The 18,236-nt window shown below is 40.3% G+C and overlaps 1 protein-coding gene across 3 annotated transcripts in view; it reads left to right on the top strand.

Moving 5' to 3' along the window:
- The window catches only part of HMGCLL1 (3-hydroxy-3-methylglutaryl-CoA lyase like 1), a 95,814-nt gene that overhangs the window by 41,442 nt on the left and 36,136 nt on the right, over nt 1-18,236 (top strand). For all 3 annotated transcript variants that reach the window (XM_032771110.1, XM_032771111.1, XM_032771109.1), the window contains exon 6: nt 14,313-14,376. In XM_032771110.1, coding sequence (XP_032627001.1) covers nt 14,313-14,376 — 64 coding nt within the window. The remainder of the gene's footprint in view (nt 1-14,312; nt 14,377-18,236) is intronic.

The raw sequence follows: 18,236 nt of genomic DNA, 5'->3' as shown, positions 1-18,236 counted from the left end.
TGTTTTTTTTTTCTGAGTCATGAAAATAAAGTAGGTGGGCTTTTACATTTTTATTACTTGGAGGCAGTGAATCAATACATAGAAATTATATGATACATTTCCTCCAGCAGAAAAACGCATGAGAGAGAGAAAAGTTACTCTGGAGACTCCAGGGGTTGAAACTTGCAGAGTTTTCGGTGCATCATGCTCTTGACCTCTCAAGTATATTCATTTCTCCAGAATATCTCCTTTCCAGGGAAATTTTGAGTATAAAGTTACAGGTTTCTTAACCATCTTTGTTTTCCCATTACATCTCCTGTCTCACTGTAAAGAGTTACACGTTTCAGGATTTTCCCAGTCTACCCCAAAACAGAGCAAGTCTGCTGGTCAGAGAAATTAACCATAACCACCCCACCCAATACACTCATTCATATATACCTGACACAGATGGTGACCTGGTTCCTGTCCTGTGTCTATATTCAACTATTATAGTCAGTCACTGAATGCAATATATAGCAGAACTTTAAATCCCAAATAGAGAATACCATTCTAGCTTGTGAGAGGCTTCCATGCCTTGTTAGATAGGAATTATTTTTCCTATTTTATAGATGGAGAAATTGAAATCGAGGATGTGATTTGCCCAAGGTTACACAGAGTTAGTGATGGATTGAGAATGTGTGCCAAAACTCCTGATTCCCAGCCTTGTGCTAGAACTAGTAGACCACATAGTCACCAATGCCATTGATTCTTGCTATATTGTTTATATTTAGGCATGGCAGAATTCAATTTAAAAAAATATTTTTGACAGATATCAGTGTTAATTTTAAACCAAGTCTTAAAATAATGCAATTGCTGGAAATGATTGGAGGTTAGACAATGTAGGGTCATGTAATCATTATTTAATAACCGGTAGATGTTGAGATTCAAAAAGTTATAGGTTTATAATCATTAAGACACAAATTGTCAACATCACATGCAAAATATATGAAGTAAATAGCCTTAAATCAAACTCTAAGTTCTCTAGCAGCATTTTTCTTACTTTTTCTGTCTGTAAATTTCGATTATCAATGGAAATGCTGTTTGTTGGTTTGTGCGTATGATGATATCAACATTTACCAACAAATCTAATCCTTCCAAGCCTATTTATATTATACTAGCATGTGGATTTTATTGCAGTAGCTATCTTGTTGTGTTATTTTTGTAACCTAAATATTTGTACCACCTTCTTTAGATATCAATTGCTTATAATTCTATTAATTTTTATGTTGCCATGTTAAGTTGCTATCCTTTCCATATGGCTCTTTCCTTGTGACTCCTGGACTATCTTAAGGGGGTAGTCACAATCTTGGTAAAGTGAGGAGGCTTGCTTCCAAAAATCTCTGATGGGATTGGGATACCTGAAAAACTGATAATGTCAGGGTAAGCCTGAATATGAAATGAGTATCGAGGAATAGAATACATAGTTGATCCATGGAATAAATACCCAAGACAGTGACATTGAGGCTCAAATGGTGATATCTTCGCTATGGTGGGGTCCAGGGTGAAGTCAGAGTTTGTAGTGGCTACCTATCTGCTCCCCATTAGTTTGCACATGTTTAATAAAGGTACAAGCTATTGCTTTTTTCATATATAGTATGTCTGGAAAGTCTGAGTCTGAGACTCCTCTGTGATATGCCAATAGCAATTGTGCTTGTGCTATTTACACTGAAATATAATGGGATTAAGCTGTTCCCACAGTGTATTTATTGTCTACTGACTTTTTTACCCACCCAGCAGGAAAAGTGAGGAACAGAAGGAGGTGGGAGAATAGAGAGAAAGAAAAAGAAATCAGACCGAAAAGCAGAAACCTAACTGAGTAGAGTAGAAACCGATGGAATACTGAAGCAATTAAGGCTGGGGTGGTGGGGGAGAAGAAACAAAACAGAAAATGAAGTAAAGGTGTAAATCAACAAACAAGAGGTGGAGAGATTGGAGAGAATAGAACCATAGGAAAGCATAATCAAACTTCAATTAAAAATGTGTTCACTTTGTGCACCTAAAATAGTGATCTGATGTTTCATTAAGTTTGCAAACCTAAGTGGAATCTCTTGGTGCATGCAGCACTTTTCAATGACTCTGTAATCCCATGTGCAATGTTATACCACACTTGAGAGGATTGTTTAATATCAGTTGTGGCACAAAGCAAGGGCATTCAAAGTCAACAGTGAAACTCGTGACTTAACTGTAACCCCAGTTATTGCTTCCCTTTTATGCTTTCTCTGTCTACTATTATTCTCTGCGAAAACTGAATAATTCAGATGTGGGGAAACCTGCAAGAGAATTTAGAGGATCTGCTGGATCAGGGAATAAAGGGGAATAAATAAATAAATCAGGGAATAAAGGGCCCACTTAAAAAGGCCAAGGATAGTTCAGAGAAACTAAATAGTGTGGGGTTTGGGTTTTTTTGGTTTGTTTTTTTCCCATCTGTCTTCATCACAAAGTGCCCATTCTGGGAGAGATGTACTTCAGACCCATTCTTTTTGGGTAATAGAGATGAGGTACAATCAGAGATTGAGGTATCAAAAGAGAAGATGCATTAAAAAGCAACCAGTTACCCGGACTGAATGGTATATACCCAAGAGTTTTACAGGAATTTAAGAATAAAGTTGCTGAGCTGCTAAAATTGATGTAATTTCTGATTAAAATTAGGCATTACCCCCAAATAACTGGAGAATAGCAAATGTTATATTTAAAGAATGCGATAGGAGCACTGATCCTTACTTCAGTATCAAGAAAGCTGGTTGAAACAACTCAATGAATTATAAAACATTAAGATGGACATGGTATGACAGAAACGAACTAGCATGGCCTCTCATCTGCTAAAACACTTTTATTATGTCAGCAAAATAGTGGATAATGGAGAACCAGCTGACACACATTATTCTAATTTTTTTGAATAAGTCTCTTACATGAGTAGCCACCACAAGACTTTCTCTAGTGGTCTCAGGGCAGCCTCACTTCTGTTTCCCTTCTTGTTTCCCCAAATAAGCTACACACAGGGTTTTTCCAGTCGAATCACAGCAGCCTACCTTAGGGTCTCATTTATTAACTTCAAGTTCAAAACTAAACACAAGTCTTCCCTTCAGCTGAGTACAACTCAGACGCCCCAGGTCTGCTCAGGGTCCTTCCTAGCTGGAAGCAATTCACCTGATCTCAGAGCCTTCCCTGCAGGAGCCCCCCACAACATCAAGAACTAAGTAGCTATGGAGTGGGAAGTAAAGTATTGCCATAAATTAAAAACTGACTAAAGAAACAGGAAGGAGTAGAATCAAAGAGAGGTAATTTATGAGGTACTGTATTTTTTGAGTGTTTCTGCATATTGATGCTTCTGAGATGTATTTCATGGAATCATAGAAGATTAAGGTTGGAAGAGACCTCAGGATGTCATCTAGTCCAACCCGCTGCTCAAAGCAGGACCAATCCCCAACTAAATCTTCCCAGCCAGGGCTTTGTCAAGCCTGACCTTAAAAAGTTTAAGGAAGGAGATTCCATCACCGCCCTAGATAACCCATTCTAGTGCTTCACCACCCTCCTAGTGAAATAGTGTTTCCTAATATCCAACCTAAATCTCCCCCACTGCAACTTGAGACCATTGTTCCTTGTTCTGTCATCTGCCACCACTGAGAACAGCCGAGCTCCATCCTCTTTGGAATCCCCCTTCAGGTAGTTGAAGGCTGCTATCAAATTCTCCCCCACCCCCCAGTCTTCTCTTTCTGCAGGACTACAAAGCCAGGTTCCAGCAGCCTCTCTCGTTAAGTCCATGTGCCCTAGCCCAGCCTGACATTTTTGTTGTACTCCACTGGACTCTGTTCAATTTGTCCCATCCTTCTGTGTGGGGCCCTAAAACATGGACACAGTATTTCAGATGAGGCCATAAATAGTTTGAATAGAGGGGACTATCACATCCTCGATACTAAGGCAATTGCCCCTACTTAATACAGCCCAAAATGCCATTAGTTTTTGCAAAGAAACACTGTCAACTCAGTATGCCAGCTTCTCATCCACTGTACCCTACGTCTTTTGCTAGAAAAAAGCTGCTAGCCACTTCGCATTCCTTGTCTGTCAGGCAGTGCATGGATTCTTTCCATCCTAAGGGCAGACTCTAGCCTTGTCCTTGTTGAACCTCATCGATTTCTTTTTGCCCAAGCCCAATTTGACTGGTCCACTGGACTTATCTCTACCCTCCAGCATATCCACCTGTTCTACTCATCATATTTAGAGAGTGTGAAGCACTGTGATGGTCTATCTAGGGATGGTGGAATCTTCCTTCCTTAGAGGTTTTAAGGTCAGGCTTGACAAGAGCAAAGCCTGGCTGTTGGATATAGTTGGGGTTGGTCCTGCTCTTGGCAGGGGGTTGATAGTGACTCCTGACGGTCCCTTCACACTGCTGATATTCTATGATTCTATACCTCTCCCTCCCAGCTTAGTGTCATCCCACGAACTTGCTATGGTGCAATTTATTCACAATTCTATCGAGAAAGGGTCCCGCGAACACGTGGGCACTTCCTTTTTGAACCGGCTTTAGCACTGAGCCATTCACTGCATGAGCAACAATCTAGCCAGCTTTCTACCCACCTTATAGTCCATTCATCTAATCCATACTTTTTTTAACTTGCTGGCAAGAATACTGTGGGAGACCGTATCAAAAGCTTTGCTAAAGTCAAGATATATCACGTCCACTGCTTTACCTATGTCCACAGAGCCAGTTATTTCATCATAGAAGGCAATCAGGTTGGTCAGGCATGACTTGCCCTTGATGAATCCATGTTGACTGTTCCTGATCGCTTTCCTCTCCTCCAAGTGCTTCAAAATGGATTCCTTGAGGACCTGCTCCATGATTTTTCCAGGGACTGAGGTAACACTGACTAGTCTGTTGTTTTCCAGGTTCTCCTTCTTCATTTTTTTAAAGATGGGCACTATATGTGCTTTTTTCCACTCATCTGGCACCTCCCCCAATTGCCATGAGTTTTCAAAGATAATGGCCAATGGCTCCACAATCACGTCAGCCAATTCCCTCAGCACCCTCAGATGCATTGCATCTGGCCCAATGGACTTGTGCATGCCCAGCTTTTCTAAATAGTCCTTAATCTGTTCTTTCACCACTGAGGGCTGCTCATCTTCTCCCCATACTGTGTTGCCCAGGACAGCAGTATGGCGGCTGACTTTGTCTGTGAAGACCTAGGCAAAAAAAGCATTGAGTACTTCAGCTTTTTTCACGTCATCTGTCCCATTCAGTAAGGGTCCCACACTTTCCCTGACCTTTTTCTTGTTGCTAACATACCTGTAGGAAACCTTTTGTTACCCCTCACATCCCTTGCTAGCTGCAACTCTAGTTATGTTTTGGCCTTCCTGATTACACCCCTGCATGCTCGAGCAATATTTTTATACTCCTCCCTAGTCATCTGACCAAGTTTCCACTTCTTGTAAACTTCCTTTCTGTGTTTAAGCTCACCGAAGGTTTCTCTGTTAAGCCAAGCTGGTGGCCTGCCATATGTGCTATTCTTTCTGTACATCAGGATGGTTTGTTCCTGTGCCCTCAGTAAGGCTTCTTTAAAATACAGCCAGCTTTCCTGGATTCCTTTCCCTCTCATATTACCGTCCCAGGGAATCCTGCCCATTAGTCCCCTAAGGGAGTCAAAGTCTGCTTTTCTGAAGTCCAGGGTCCGTATTTTGCTACTCTCCTTTCTTCCTTTTGTGAGGATCCTGAACTCAACAATCTCATGGGCACTGCTGCCTAGTTTGTCACCCTCTTCCACTTCCCCTACCAGTCCTTCCCTGTTTGTAAGCAGCACATGCTGCACAATTTCCCTGGTGCTGTACACAGGGGTGGCTCTAGCTTTTTTGCTGCCCCAAGCACGGCAGTGAGGCAGCCTTCGGCGGCTTGCCTGTGGGAGGTCTGCTGGTCCTGCGGCTTTGGTGTACCTACCGCTGAATTGCTGCCAAGTCCGTGGGACCAGCAGACCTCCCGCAGGCAAGCCACCGAAGGCTGCCTCACTGCCGCCCTTGCAGGCACTGGCAGGGTCCCCCCCATGGCTTGCTGCCCCAGGCATGCGCTTGGAGTGCTGGTGCCTGGAGCTGCCGCTTGCTGCACAATTTTGGGAACCTTTTGGGGATCATTGGGAGTGTATGAGCGCAGTCCTAGCATTCAGTATTTATAAATGAGGTGGAAAGGGCTTTTTAGCCTCACACTTCAGTTCCCTCTGCTAAATTCCAGAATCCTATGCGAGAGTGGAGCTCTGAGGAATATGAGAATGTGTGAGTGAGTAGTATCAGCACACAAAGGCAAAACTCTCTAGAACCACCACAATTACTGGAAGCCTCTTCAGGTTGTTAATTACGGGAGTCTAGCTAGCAGTACAAACTTCAAGAAGGTGGGCTGAAAATTTCTAACTAAACAAGGATCAAAGAATTTCTCCCAATGTAGACCATCAGATCTAGATGCCGGATGACTGGAGACAGTCTTGGTAAATGTGTGTCCAAAACTCCAAGTAGAATTGCTGCATATAGTTGTAATGGAAACACTGTGGAAGCAAGCTATCTGTAGCAGAGTGAGATCTAAGGCCTTCTGATAATATCACCCTAGCTCAGGGTATATCTACACTACAGGATTATTCTGATTTTACATAAACCAGTTTTGTAAAACAGATTGTATAAAGTTGAGTGCACAAAGCACAATAATTCGGCGGTGTGCTTCCAGGTACCAAGGCTAGCGTCAATTTCTGGAGCGTTGCACTGTGGGTAGCTGTCTCGTAGCTATCCCATAGTTCCTGCAGTCTCCCTCGCCCATTGGAATTCTGGGTTGAGATCCCAATGCATGATGGTGCAAAAACAGTGTCGCAGGTGATTCTGGGAAAATGTCGTCGCTCAATCCTTCCTCCATGAAAGCAACGGCAGACAATCATTTCGTGCCCTTTTTCCCTGGATTACCCTGGCAGACTCCATAGCATGGCAACCATGGAGCCTGTTTTGCCTTTTGTCACTGTCACCGTATGTGTACTGGATGCTGCTGACAGAGGCGGTACTGCAGTGCTACACAGCAGCATTCATTTGCCTTTGCAAGGTAGCAGAGATGGTTACCATCCCTATTGCACTGTCTGCCACTGTAATTTGGCGATGAGATGATGGTTTTCAATCATTTTGTACCGTTTGCAATTGGAAATTGGTGATGACGGTTATCAAGCATTTTGTACCATCTGCTGCTGTCATGGGTGCTCCTNTTATCAAGCATTTTGTACCGTCTGCTGCTGTCATGGGTGCTCCTGGCTGACCTCGCTGAAGCATGACACATTTCAGTGCCTAATCTAATCCATTTCAACAAGCTTAGAGTGGAAATGGCATTTCCCTTATGCTGGTTCCCAATGTTACAAAAAGTTTTTATTAGGAGGCTTCCTAAATGGTGTCATCCCATTAAAATAGAATATAACATCCCCTTAATATCAAGTATGTGAAGCCTAGTTTTTCCCAGGTGAAATGAGGTTTTGGAAGGATAGCCAGGAGATGAATGCTCTGATTTAAGTGAAACTCGGGCACTATTTTGTCAAAAAAATTCTATGCAAACATAAAGACAACTCTGTCCCCATGGAATACAGTGAAAGAAGGGTCAGTCATCAAAGGCTCGCTCAGTCTGTTCACATATGTAACCATGATTTTTTTTAAAAAAAGCTCTCTTTAGTGTCAGGTGAAGTAAATCATGCTCTCCCAGCAGGTCAGTGTGTCCATCCATTAACTTTATCAGCACTGAGCCAAGATCCCATACAGAGACAAAGTCTCGGACCTGTGGAAACTCATTAAGGAATTACATGATGGTGGCATGGCTGAAGACTTTATAATTTTCAGTTGGAATTTGGTGTTCTGAGACAGCAGACATAGGTACTTTGATTGATGACAGAGACGCTGAGAGCTTCAGATATCATTTATAGTCTAAATTCAATATGGATAGGGTCTGGTGACAAATTGTTCTTCTTCACGTCATTGCTTCCACAGAGCCCTCCTGTGGGAGTTTCAAGTCAAGTCAAGGAGCCACAGAAGGAGGAGCAGTTACCTGGCAATTTGGAAACCCATAGAAATCCCTGGAACTCAATATTTCATAGGCAGAAGGAGGGGTATTTACAGTTTGAATGCGCACTTCCCCTTTGGTCCAAAACAGTACAGACCTATTGACATTCTGGGCACATTGCGAAGCCCATCCTTTCCCCCAAGTTTTTTGTGGATTATGAGTCTGAAGGGAAATTTGAGTGTTGGTATCTGAGAGAATAGCAAATAGTTGAGGTATTTTCAATTGGTACCTGTTGTTTGGCTGATTTATCTTTGTTATCTGGCAAGCAGTACTGCTGGTTCAGTTCTGTTCTGACTTGCAATTTTAATGATTAATACAATAATGAATAGAGCTTGGGAGAAGTACTTTGTAATTTATTATATATTGCAATAAATAGAATGCAATGAAATAGCTTTCATTGATAGGCCTGTTAATACAGATAAATCAGAATTAAGATTATGCTGAAATGATTTTGTTTTTGTGACTGCAGTACAGTGAAAATCAACATCCTAAACTCAGGCCAAACCTTTCAGCCTTTACTTCATAAACTCCTAAAAGTCCACGGGATTTGGCTTCTAATTTTGTAGACTAAATATTTTACTTGAATTACCTAGGTAGTAAAAACAGATTTGTGTATTAATGTGTATAAATTGTATTTATATATTTTTTCAACAGAGAGATTTCCTCTTCTAAAGCACTATTGTTGTTTAATGTGTTATTTATTTGCAGGAAATGGATAATTTGATACCTTGCCCTAATTTCTTATTTGTGCAGTTGAAAAATACTTCCAAAAATAATTTTAAAGGGTTCAAATTTTATTTTCTATTTTTACTGGCCATCTAGAATTTATATAGTGAGTGTAAATCATTGGCAATTCGTGAATCTGATGAAAAATGTATTCAACCAGTTTAAGCTTCAGCATGTCTTACTGTTACTGCAGCTGCACCAACATTTACTCAATCATCATCCAGAAAATTTATGCTGTCAGCTGTCACACTGAAAGTCAGTAATGCAGTATACAGGCTTCTAAATGTTTACTGAAATAGTTCAAATGTTTATGAAAAATAGAAAACTTGCATATGGTCTAAAAAGTTGTGCCATTTATTGGTGTCATAAAGATTTTTTTTTTTGGTATGTGCACAAAACTTTACAATAACATCTGGGACACATTCTGTGAGAACGCTATGCCAAATCTGTGGTCAGTTAATGACTCCTGTGCATATTTTGCATGTGAAATGGCATTAAAACTTCTGCCTTTACAATTTCACTCTTTAATGTGTAATTCAGATAACATTGAAAATATCACTATATTTTCCGAGTGATTAAAATGAAGCAAAACAGATGGGGTTAATGGAAAACCATGGCACATAATAATTGCAAATATTCACTTGTGTTTTATTAGTAAATCTAAATGTAGTATAAGAAGAAAATGTTAAGTAAATTCTGCTTAGGCTAGATTCCTTTCACGTTAATATATTCAAAAACTCAAAAGACACACATAAATTGTAAGTGCTCCAATGCATGTGTAAGTTCTTTAGGACTGTCTTTCTGGGTCAGAGATAGATATGCAAATATAACAGTAAAAATGACAGAAGTATGCGTTTCTACTCTAACTTAAAAACAAAACAAAACAAAAAACCCGGCACCATTGGACAGCTGTATTATAAATGTATGTCCCCATCCTGAAAATGCTTCTGCATGTGAGTAGTCTCTGAGGGCATTGGGGAGACCCACATGTATAAAGTTACTCTTTTGTGCAAGTGTCTTCAGGATCAGAGCCATAGAACTGGAAAATACAAAGAAATACTCACCATAATAAAAAACTGTTCTAATTCTAAAATATATCCTTGTAAAAGCTTCCACTCTTTACATTAAAGCATGCAATTCAAAATTTTTATATATTATTCCTTCAAATATGTTTTCTTTTTAAATCCTTAGATTTTAAAAATGACCAGTATTATGGATTTCTCAGTACCGCAAAAGAACATTGGAATCTCTGACATGATTTAGTTTACCTCTAGGTTTGAGCATCATTTGACCACCAGATGACTTATTCAAAGCTTGAGATATATAAATACAGCATACAATTTATTTATTTTGTTACTTATTTTATGCCATGGTAAATGTGTGTTATAACAATAAGCCTTTTGTCAATCATTGTTTAGTACATGTAAGATTCCAAGTAAGACTATTTTCTCATTTATGTTAAAGAAAAAGCTGCAGTGTACTAAAAAGAATCTTCCACTGTTAAATATATGAGGGAAAGGCATTGTTTTTCTTTCCATGATAACACACACAATAGGATGCAAAATAATGGGGATGGGGGGGGTTGCGGAATCACTATTTATTTTAGGTGTTCTATTCTGTTATAGGTTGTGGTCATGTTTGAACTTATTTGAAATAAAATATTTGGAAAACTTGCTTGTTATTTCCACAATATTTAATTATTCATAGCAGGAGGGTTTTGTTTTTTTACTTTGGTAAATATTTTCACAGTAAGGAGTGTTAGAAATTAATAGACCGCTCTTCATTTAAAAAATAATTAAAAAGTTGCAATTACCAAAATAATCTAATCTGTATTGATACAACATCACACTAAACCTTTCTCTGTTTCAAGCACACTTTTCTTGTTAATGCAGCTCAGTGATGTCTCTTTCCCTTCTATTATGGTTCAGCTCAGCTTTTCTGATTTCAACAATTTTGTTTAAGCAAATTCTGGCTTTAAAGTGCTGCATTTTCTTCACATATAAAACAGTTTATTATACTATGAGCTAAACACTAACAACCTAACCTGGTGCAAATCAATACTTTGCAAAGCAGTGTATTTTTTTTTTATTAATACAAATAGAAATTTTGGTCTCATGATTATTTTTTGTGCATGCTAGGATCCTTGAGGGCTGGTCTACACAAAATTTTGTAATGCATTGTGTAATTCCTTACTGTGGTTGCAGTTATATATTTACTCTAGCATATTTATATTTAGTCAATTTTGATATAAATACTCTATATGGATATGACTGTATCCACGCGTGAAATTGCACCAAAATGGTATAGACAAGCCCTTACTAGTAATTGGAAGAACGCATTTTAGCACTTGAGTGGTAGATTGATCTATATTCTTGCTCTGTGTTAGGTCAGCCACCCACAGTCCCATGGAGAGATTTTGGCAGCTACGGATCAGTGGGAAATGGGGTACCCCAAACCTGTCCCCTTTGCCATGACCAAACACCAGCACTAGGGAGGGTTAAGAAGAAGGTTCAGCCATGATGGTGGCCCTATACCAAACCCCCCATGCAGGGGGAATCCACATGGAGCCCTTTAAACTCTGTGAAATGCAGTATGCTTTATACCACCAGAAAGGTAAAAAATAGCCTTAATGGGGCAGAGGATCTAGCCCATCTTTTGAATGAGAGGTATCCCTGCTGCAAGTTAAAGTTATTCCTGTTCCTTTCATGATGACTGTGTGTTAGTACGAAATTACACTTTTCATAGCACGTGTTTATTAATATGTTGTGCCTTTATGATAACCAGATACAGAGATTGAGCCTAAATTAACCAACCTATGTTTCAGTATTATGTGCTTTATATTTTTTTTGTTCATATCTTTAAAAGAGTTGTTTTTTAAAGGATATATTTATCCTGTCTTGTACAGCAACTAGTACAATGGGATCCTGGTGCATGACAGTGGCTCTAAGGTGCTACTGCAGTATAATAATACTAGTTTTGAATAGCCTGTCTAATGCCATTTGCAAATGGCAAATTCACCTGCTGATGGGCATATACATTTTAGCACGATTAGCCAATAAAAATAAATACCAACGAATATGGTATACTATATGCAGCCTTGCACTATAATACTAAACAGGAAACAGCAGCATATGAATCTGCAACTGGCTTTTCTAGAGGCTGCACACTTCCACAAGTGATAGCAGGGGGTGGATCTGGCTCTGGAGCTATCTCTGAAACAAGCTGACAAAGAGCTGATAACATTGTAGAATTTAGTTTCTTCATGGATTTATTTTGCTTTTAATGCACTTTGGTTGTGATAAGTTTGCTCAGTTTTTGTGTGTGTAGCTAATGTCCGGCACGTGAGAGTCTTTTGCAAGGCCTGTGTAGTGATGGAACTTGGCTCCTGTTTCCAAAGTGCTTCGATTGCAGGGACCACATAGTGTGCACGCCATTTGTGGATCATTTGCCATTTGGTTTTGGTTGTTGGGGAAAGTTGAATGATCTTCTTTCCCTCTGCTGACCCGTTGTGACCATTCAACATTTCCCTTCAAAATATTATACAAGAAATTTGGAGGCGGGGCAGGGGTTGGCTATAACTATGATAGGGCCAAATGATACCCACTTGCAGTGAACCTCTGAGCAGGGGAAAAGGGCTTCAGGAAACTCAGCGAGGTGAACCTTGCAGAGTTTCTCTTTTTTGTTCTTGTACTGAAGACTGAGAGGGATTCTAATCTGATGGGAGTTCCCCCAATCTTGCAGAACCTGGGATTCTGTGGGAAAATAAAGTTATAGCTTCATGATTCCTGAAGCATATCGATCCCCTCACATTTCTGGCTGGCCTTCTCCTCACCTCTGGCTGCATGGTTTTGGATACATTCTGCTGTTTCCTTGATTGTATATTGAGGATTCTGTTTATGAAAACAGCAACACTCGTCCAAAATCTCACTTTTGTAGCTTGTATCACTTTGAATAAGCCTGTTATAAGACAAGGCTCCTATGTTTCATCAAGGAATATCAGATGTGAAACAGCATGAAGAGATTTAAGAAGCCAACTGAAAGAGTTCCTCCTACACAGGCATTCACGTCTTGAGCAGTCCAGGCAAACATTGCACATTAAACAAAGCTTAAACTTGTTCTTCATGAGAATTTTCAAAACAATATTAGCTGCCTATTTCATTTTAAAAACAGCCAAAAATACCCACCTCCCTTTCCATTTCTTATAAGGAGTCTTGAAGTTTCAATCTCCTCAGTGTGATAGCTATGCTTGCTTTGATCTGCTTAGCTCTTGGAAGTCCAGGGGCTCCAGGCTGCTGTCCCCATGCTTCCCAGGGTCCTTAGGGACAGCTCTGGCTGCCATTAAGGATTTTTTTCCCGAGCACCCCCTGTAACATTTTGCAAACCCCCAGAGGTTCACAAACCCCAGTTTGGGAACCACTGCTGTAGAGACTCTTTTGACAACATCATTTATGTGGAACAGACTCTGTTGAACTTACAAAAATTACACTTTTATTACACCACTAACTGGGTGGATTTCTGCTTGGAAGTCCATTGGCATTTGAGGGGAATGTCTGAGTAGAATAAGTGCTGCCTAGATTTACTTTCCACCTTCTACCTTGCCATGCCCTCCCATAGCTCCATGCCCATCTGCGTTATGTACGCCTAGCAGGGCAGCGCTTCTGCTAGCTTGTGTGAAGGGGGAGGAGTACATCATTGCCCTTTAAGCACATTTTTGCCCACTTTTACTTTTGTTTTCCCCACTCTGCTTCAGGGGTCATTCATATCACATCGCAATCAGATGCAATTCTTCTTGCTCTGATGTACTGTTATGTACATGCATCTGTAAAATATGTTTCATTATATGTGTAAATATATCCTGTATATTATATAAAATTACCACTCTTATACTGTTTATAGATTATAATCCCATTAGATTATATTGCATGCCTACTGATGTTCTGTTCACTGGATAATAAATTCTATATTAGAGGTCAGAAAACAGTTTGTTTTAAACCTGTTTTCACTAATTTACAACTCCTTAATCTTATGGAGAAAAAAATCCTTTGGGTTTGAAATTTTTCATGCTTGGTGCAGCTGAAAGACGCTGGGTGTGGGTGGGTGGGTGAGTAAACTTTAAGAAAGTTCTGTTCAGCTGTTTTTGAGTTTTGTGGCTGCAAAACAAAATTCTCACTGTTAAAAAAAAATAGCTACTTTTTTCATACTGGTAAGTATAAAACAAAAAGGTCTGACTTTGGAAACATTACGTTTCCAGCAACAGCATTATCTTGGCCATGTTCCCTGTCCTTTATATTTGATCATATGCATTGAGCATGAAGAGAAGTATATCAAACTGTACGTTTAGAGTTAAAAGAAAAATAGTAGTTCTCTATCTGCAACCTTTATTTTGCATATTCTGACCTAACTGTGCAACCTTATGCTTGCATTAATATTTTGTTGCATTTAATAAGTAGATGTGTATAATATATATGCATACATAGTATACACTTATCTATGTCTGTCCTTTTGAATGTAGGTATGTATCTTGTGCATTGGGATGCCCGTATGAAGGAAACATCATACCAGCTAAAGTGGTAGAAGTAAGAATGCATCTGTCTTTCATATGTTTTAAACACGGTCAAATTATTTTCTCTGTTTAATCCTTGAAGAGTCAATAATGAATCAAAATCAATGTAAAAAGAACACAAAAACCAAACAAACTCTCGACTTGAGTGAATAATTTTGCTGAGCACTATCCACTTAGATGTAAAGAAAATAATGTGCTTTGGTGGTAATCCATCACAAAGCAAAAAATGAAGAGTTATTTCCTTCAAACAGAAAGGCAAGGAAATACTTTGGAAAATAGACTCAAACGCACATGAGACTAGACCATGTTGCATGAGATTATTTCCAGCATGATCCCCTGTAAGCAGCAGCTGCTGTTAAATTCATTCTGTGCCAACACCAGTTTGCTGCTCTCCTACAGTCAAACTTGCCATTGAATCGTGGTCCTCTGGGCATACAACACCCAAGTGCTGGCATCTGCAGTAGCTGCACTAGTTGAGAGAATGGACCAGGGACACACTCACAAAATATTTCCTACTACAAAGCTGTTGGGGGGCATAAAGAAAGGGAGACAGATGAACATGGTTAAAAGAGGCTGCCTTCCCAAGTAGAGAAAGAGACAGGGGGCAAAGCCGACAGGAAAATAAGGCCTGATCTGCACTACACGGTTAGGTCGACATAAGCTGCCTTACCTTGACTTAGCTGTGGAAGTGTCTTCACTGAAATTTGACTCCCACTGGCTAAGTACCTCTCTATGCTGATGTAGTAGCACCACCTTCCCGAGACCGTGTAGAGTCACAGTCGATGTAATTAGGTCAACACAATGTCAGTGTAGACACTGCGTTGCTTACGTTGACTTGCTGGCCCCTGGAGCCATCCCTTGCTCCACACTAAAGATGCTCCTGGTGAGGACATGCACCGCTGACAGGAGCCAAGCGTGCACACACACACACACACACACACAAGCAATTTAATAACTGTGGTGGCTGTATCCTGACGTGTTAGGTTGACATAATTTTGTAGTATAGACATGGCCTAAGAAACAGCTGGATAGACCTCCTGTGAGGCAGAGAGAGAGAATTGTGGAGATGAGAGGGGAAAGAGAAATCAAGAGGCACAGTAAAACAGAGGTAACAGCTGTAAAGATTGTCATTGTGGGGAAAGACACATCACACTCTTGGCTTTTGGCAATTCTCCATTTTTTTTTTTTTTTTTTTTTGCTCAATTGCTTTTGCAGCCAGTCAACATTTGTATTCAGTGTGGGGAGCTTGCAAGGCATGTCCTCTCTCTCCACGTCTTCTCTGAGTGTTGGTGTCAGCTGGAGCTTGTGATAATGCTCCCACAGCAGCCACACACACATGCTCTCTGGAAAATTTGCTGGATTGGAAGGTATTCAGTATTTCTGAATTAACTGGTTTTTATATGAAGTGAAAGTTAAGTGGCACAGCTTTAGATATAGTGATGATGACAGATTCAGCTGTGCTGTAATGAATTGCTTGTTGCAGACATTTCCCCAACAGGCTTCTTTCAACGTGTTGCTTATTTTAAGGACTACTTACCTTACTTGCACGAAACTAGTCCCTTACAGTGTTACAGTAGGAGTGCTCTTTAATGGCCCAATCCCGTAAACCTTTACTCGTATAAGTATCGGATACTGTACCTTAATCTCATTCAATGTCTTCTCCAATAGCCATTCACCAGTGAGTACGTTGTGAGTGATCAAAATAAAGTAGCATCTTAAAGTAACTAATTTAGGCTCTGATTCAGCACGTATGTCATTAGAAGCATGTGAGCAACCTGGGTGGGTGGCACACAGGCACATCTGCTTATGTAATTTGCTGGGTCAGAGCTGTCACAGTTACAGGCTAAATGCTCATCTCATACTTCCTGATCTCTTTGAACACATCCCCTCTCAGGCTTCAGCCCTCAAGACATCACTTTTCTCAGGAAGGAGTGTCACTATTCTCCCATTCTCAGAACGGGCCCTGGATTAGTCTTTTGTGTTTCAAAATGATTTATCTCAGGAGATCTAACTTTATGTCCTTACCCTCCAATTCTGTTCCCTAGAGGAGCAATAACAGGAAAGTATTATTCATCAGAATAAAAGCATTTCAGATTTTAAAATAGTAAAATAGACAAAACGCATGTCTAGCTTACGAGATTTCTAACCATCTCCTAGTCATAGTCTGTTTCCTTAATTCACAAGAGATTTCTCTCTCCTTCTGGGTAAGGGCTACTTACGTGAGTAAGTGTTTGCAGGATTGGGCCATCAATTCATGTTTCAGTCCACCTTTAGCACCAAGTCACTATTTGGAGTGGGATAGCCTAGTAAAATAGTATGAGTAGCATAGAAAAAGGTTTTACTTTGATAATGTTAATGAAGTTGCTCCTCTTGAAGATAAAAACCCCCATACTGCTAACATACTGGCTTGGTAATTCCCGAACTCCTGGAATTTTGAAGAATGTAATTCATCAGCCTTGTCCTAGAATATTAGGATGCAATAGTTGTATGACAGTGTGAGAGTACTTGCCTACTCATCTTTCCAATCCATGAGGTTTCCTTGTAGTTAAAAGAAAAACATTGTTTTGTTTTGTTTTTTCAAAATTTAATTTAAGAATTTAACTTTTGATCATAGCAAGGTAATAGAGTTAAAGTCCGGAAGGGACCATCATATCAACTAGTCTGACCTCCTGTATATCCCAGACCACGAACACCATCTAGCATCCACACATACCACTCAACAACCAAAATTAGACCAAAATATTACAGGCCAAAAGAGCCTAACCTATCATGTGCCAAAGGCAGAAAATAGGAGGGACTGAGATGCACCAGTGCCTGAGATCCTGCATGGCAGAGAATTAAATGAGATTACCTAATTAACCCAGCAAATGACCTGCACCCGACACTGCAGAGGAAGGTGAAAAACACCCAGTCACTACCGATCTGACACAGGGGAAGATTCCTTCCCAGCCCCACATACAGTTAGACCTTGAGCATGTGAGGAAGAACCAAACAGCTGAGCATGTGAGGGAGAGAGAATGCTGGGTGCCGCCTCAGAGCACTGGCTAGCCCCATCCAGTGTCGTATCTCCAGCTGTGTCCATCTTTGATGCTTCAGAGAAAGGAGACCCAAATATATAAATAAAAACTAGAATACAGTTTGGGGAAAAATCCATTCCTGATTCGTCCAGGTGGCCAGCTGAAGCCCTGAAGCATGAGCTTTGGGAATATCAGACGTAAACCAGAAGGGACTGCCAGGGCTGCCGACTCTTGTCCTGCCCCCATCATCACAAGAAACCTCCTCATATTATCCCACTCCTAAATTTGCCCAGCTCTCTTAAAACAAATTGTTTTTTGCCCCCACAACTTCTATTGGGAGGCTCTTCCAGTACCTCACCTCGATAGTTAGAAAGGTGTGTGAGGGCACCTTTGATGAGGAAAGGAGCAGGAACAGAGCAGAATTTTTCCTTCTTCTACCTGACCCTTTAGGGCTTTCTCTTTGGGAGGATGGGGGACCCAAAGAACCAGCAGTTGATGGAAGGGAGGTGATTTCCAGCAGCTTATAGGGGAAGCGAGGGATAGAGATACCTCTGCTCTTCTTGTCATCCTGAAACTGCACCTCCAGTCAATATCTTCAGCAGATAATTAAAAGGAGGGTCTAGAAGAAAAGATGCAATCTAATATTATAAACTCATGTTGAAATTAAAAAAAATAAAGATTGAGGTTTATGGGCAGAAATCCTTACAGAGTAGCAGTACCTTTCTTGAAGCTATGGTCTATTCAGGCACCTGCCGTGTGTTTGATGTATAGATGTGCAGCAAGACATGGGCTTCCTTACACCAAGGTGCTTACAATCTAATGAATGTCCTATTTTATTTTATTTTATATAAGTGTG

Source organism: Chelonoidis abingdonii, chromosome 3, assembly GCF_003597395.2.
Source record: "Chelonoidis abingdonii isolate Lonesome George chromosome 3, CheloAbing_2.0, whole genome shotgun sequence".
NCBI lineage: Eukaryota > Metazoa > Chordata > Testudines > Testudinidae > Chelonoidis > Chelonoidis abingdonii.
This window is presented reverse-complemented; position numbering and strand designations above follow the sequence as displayed.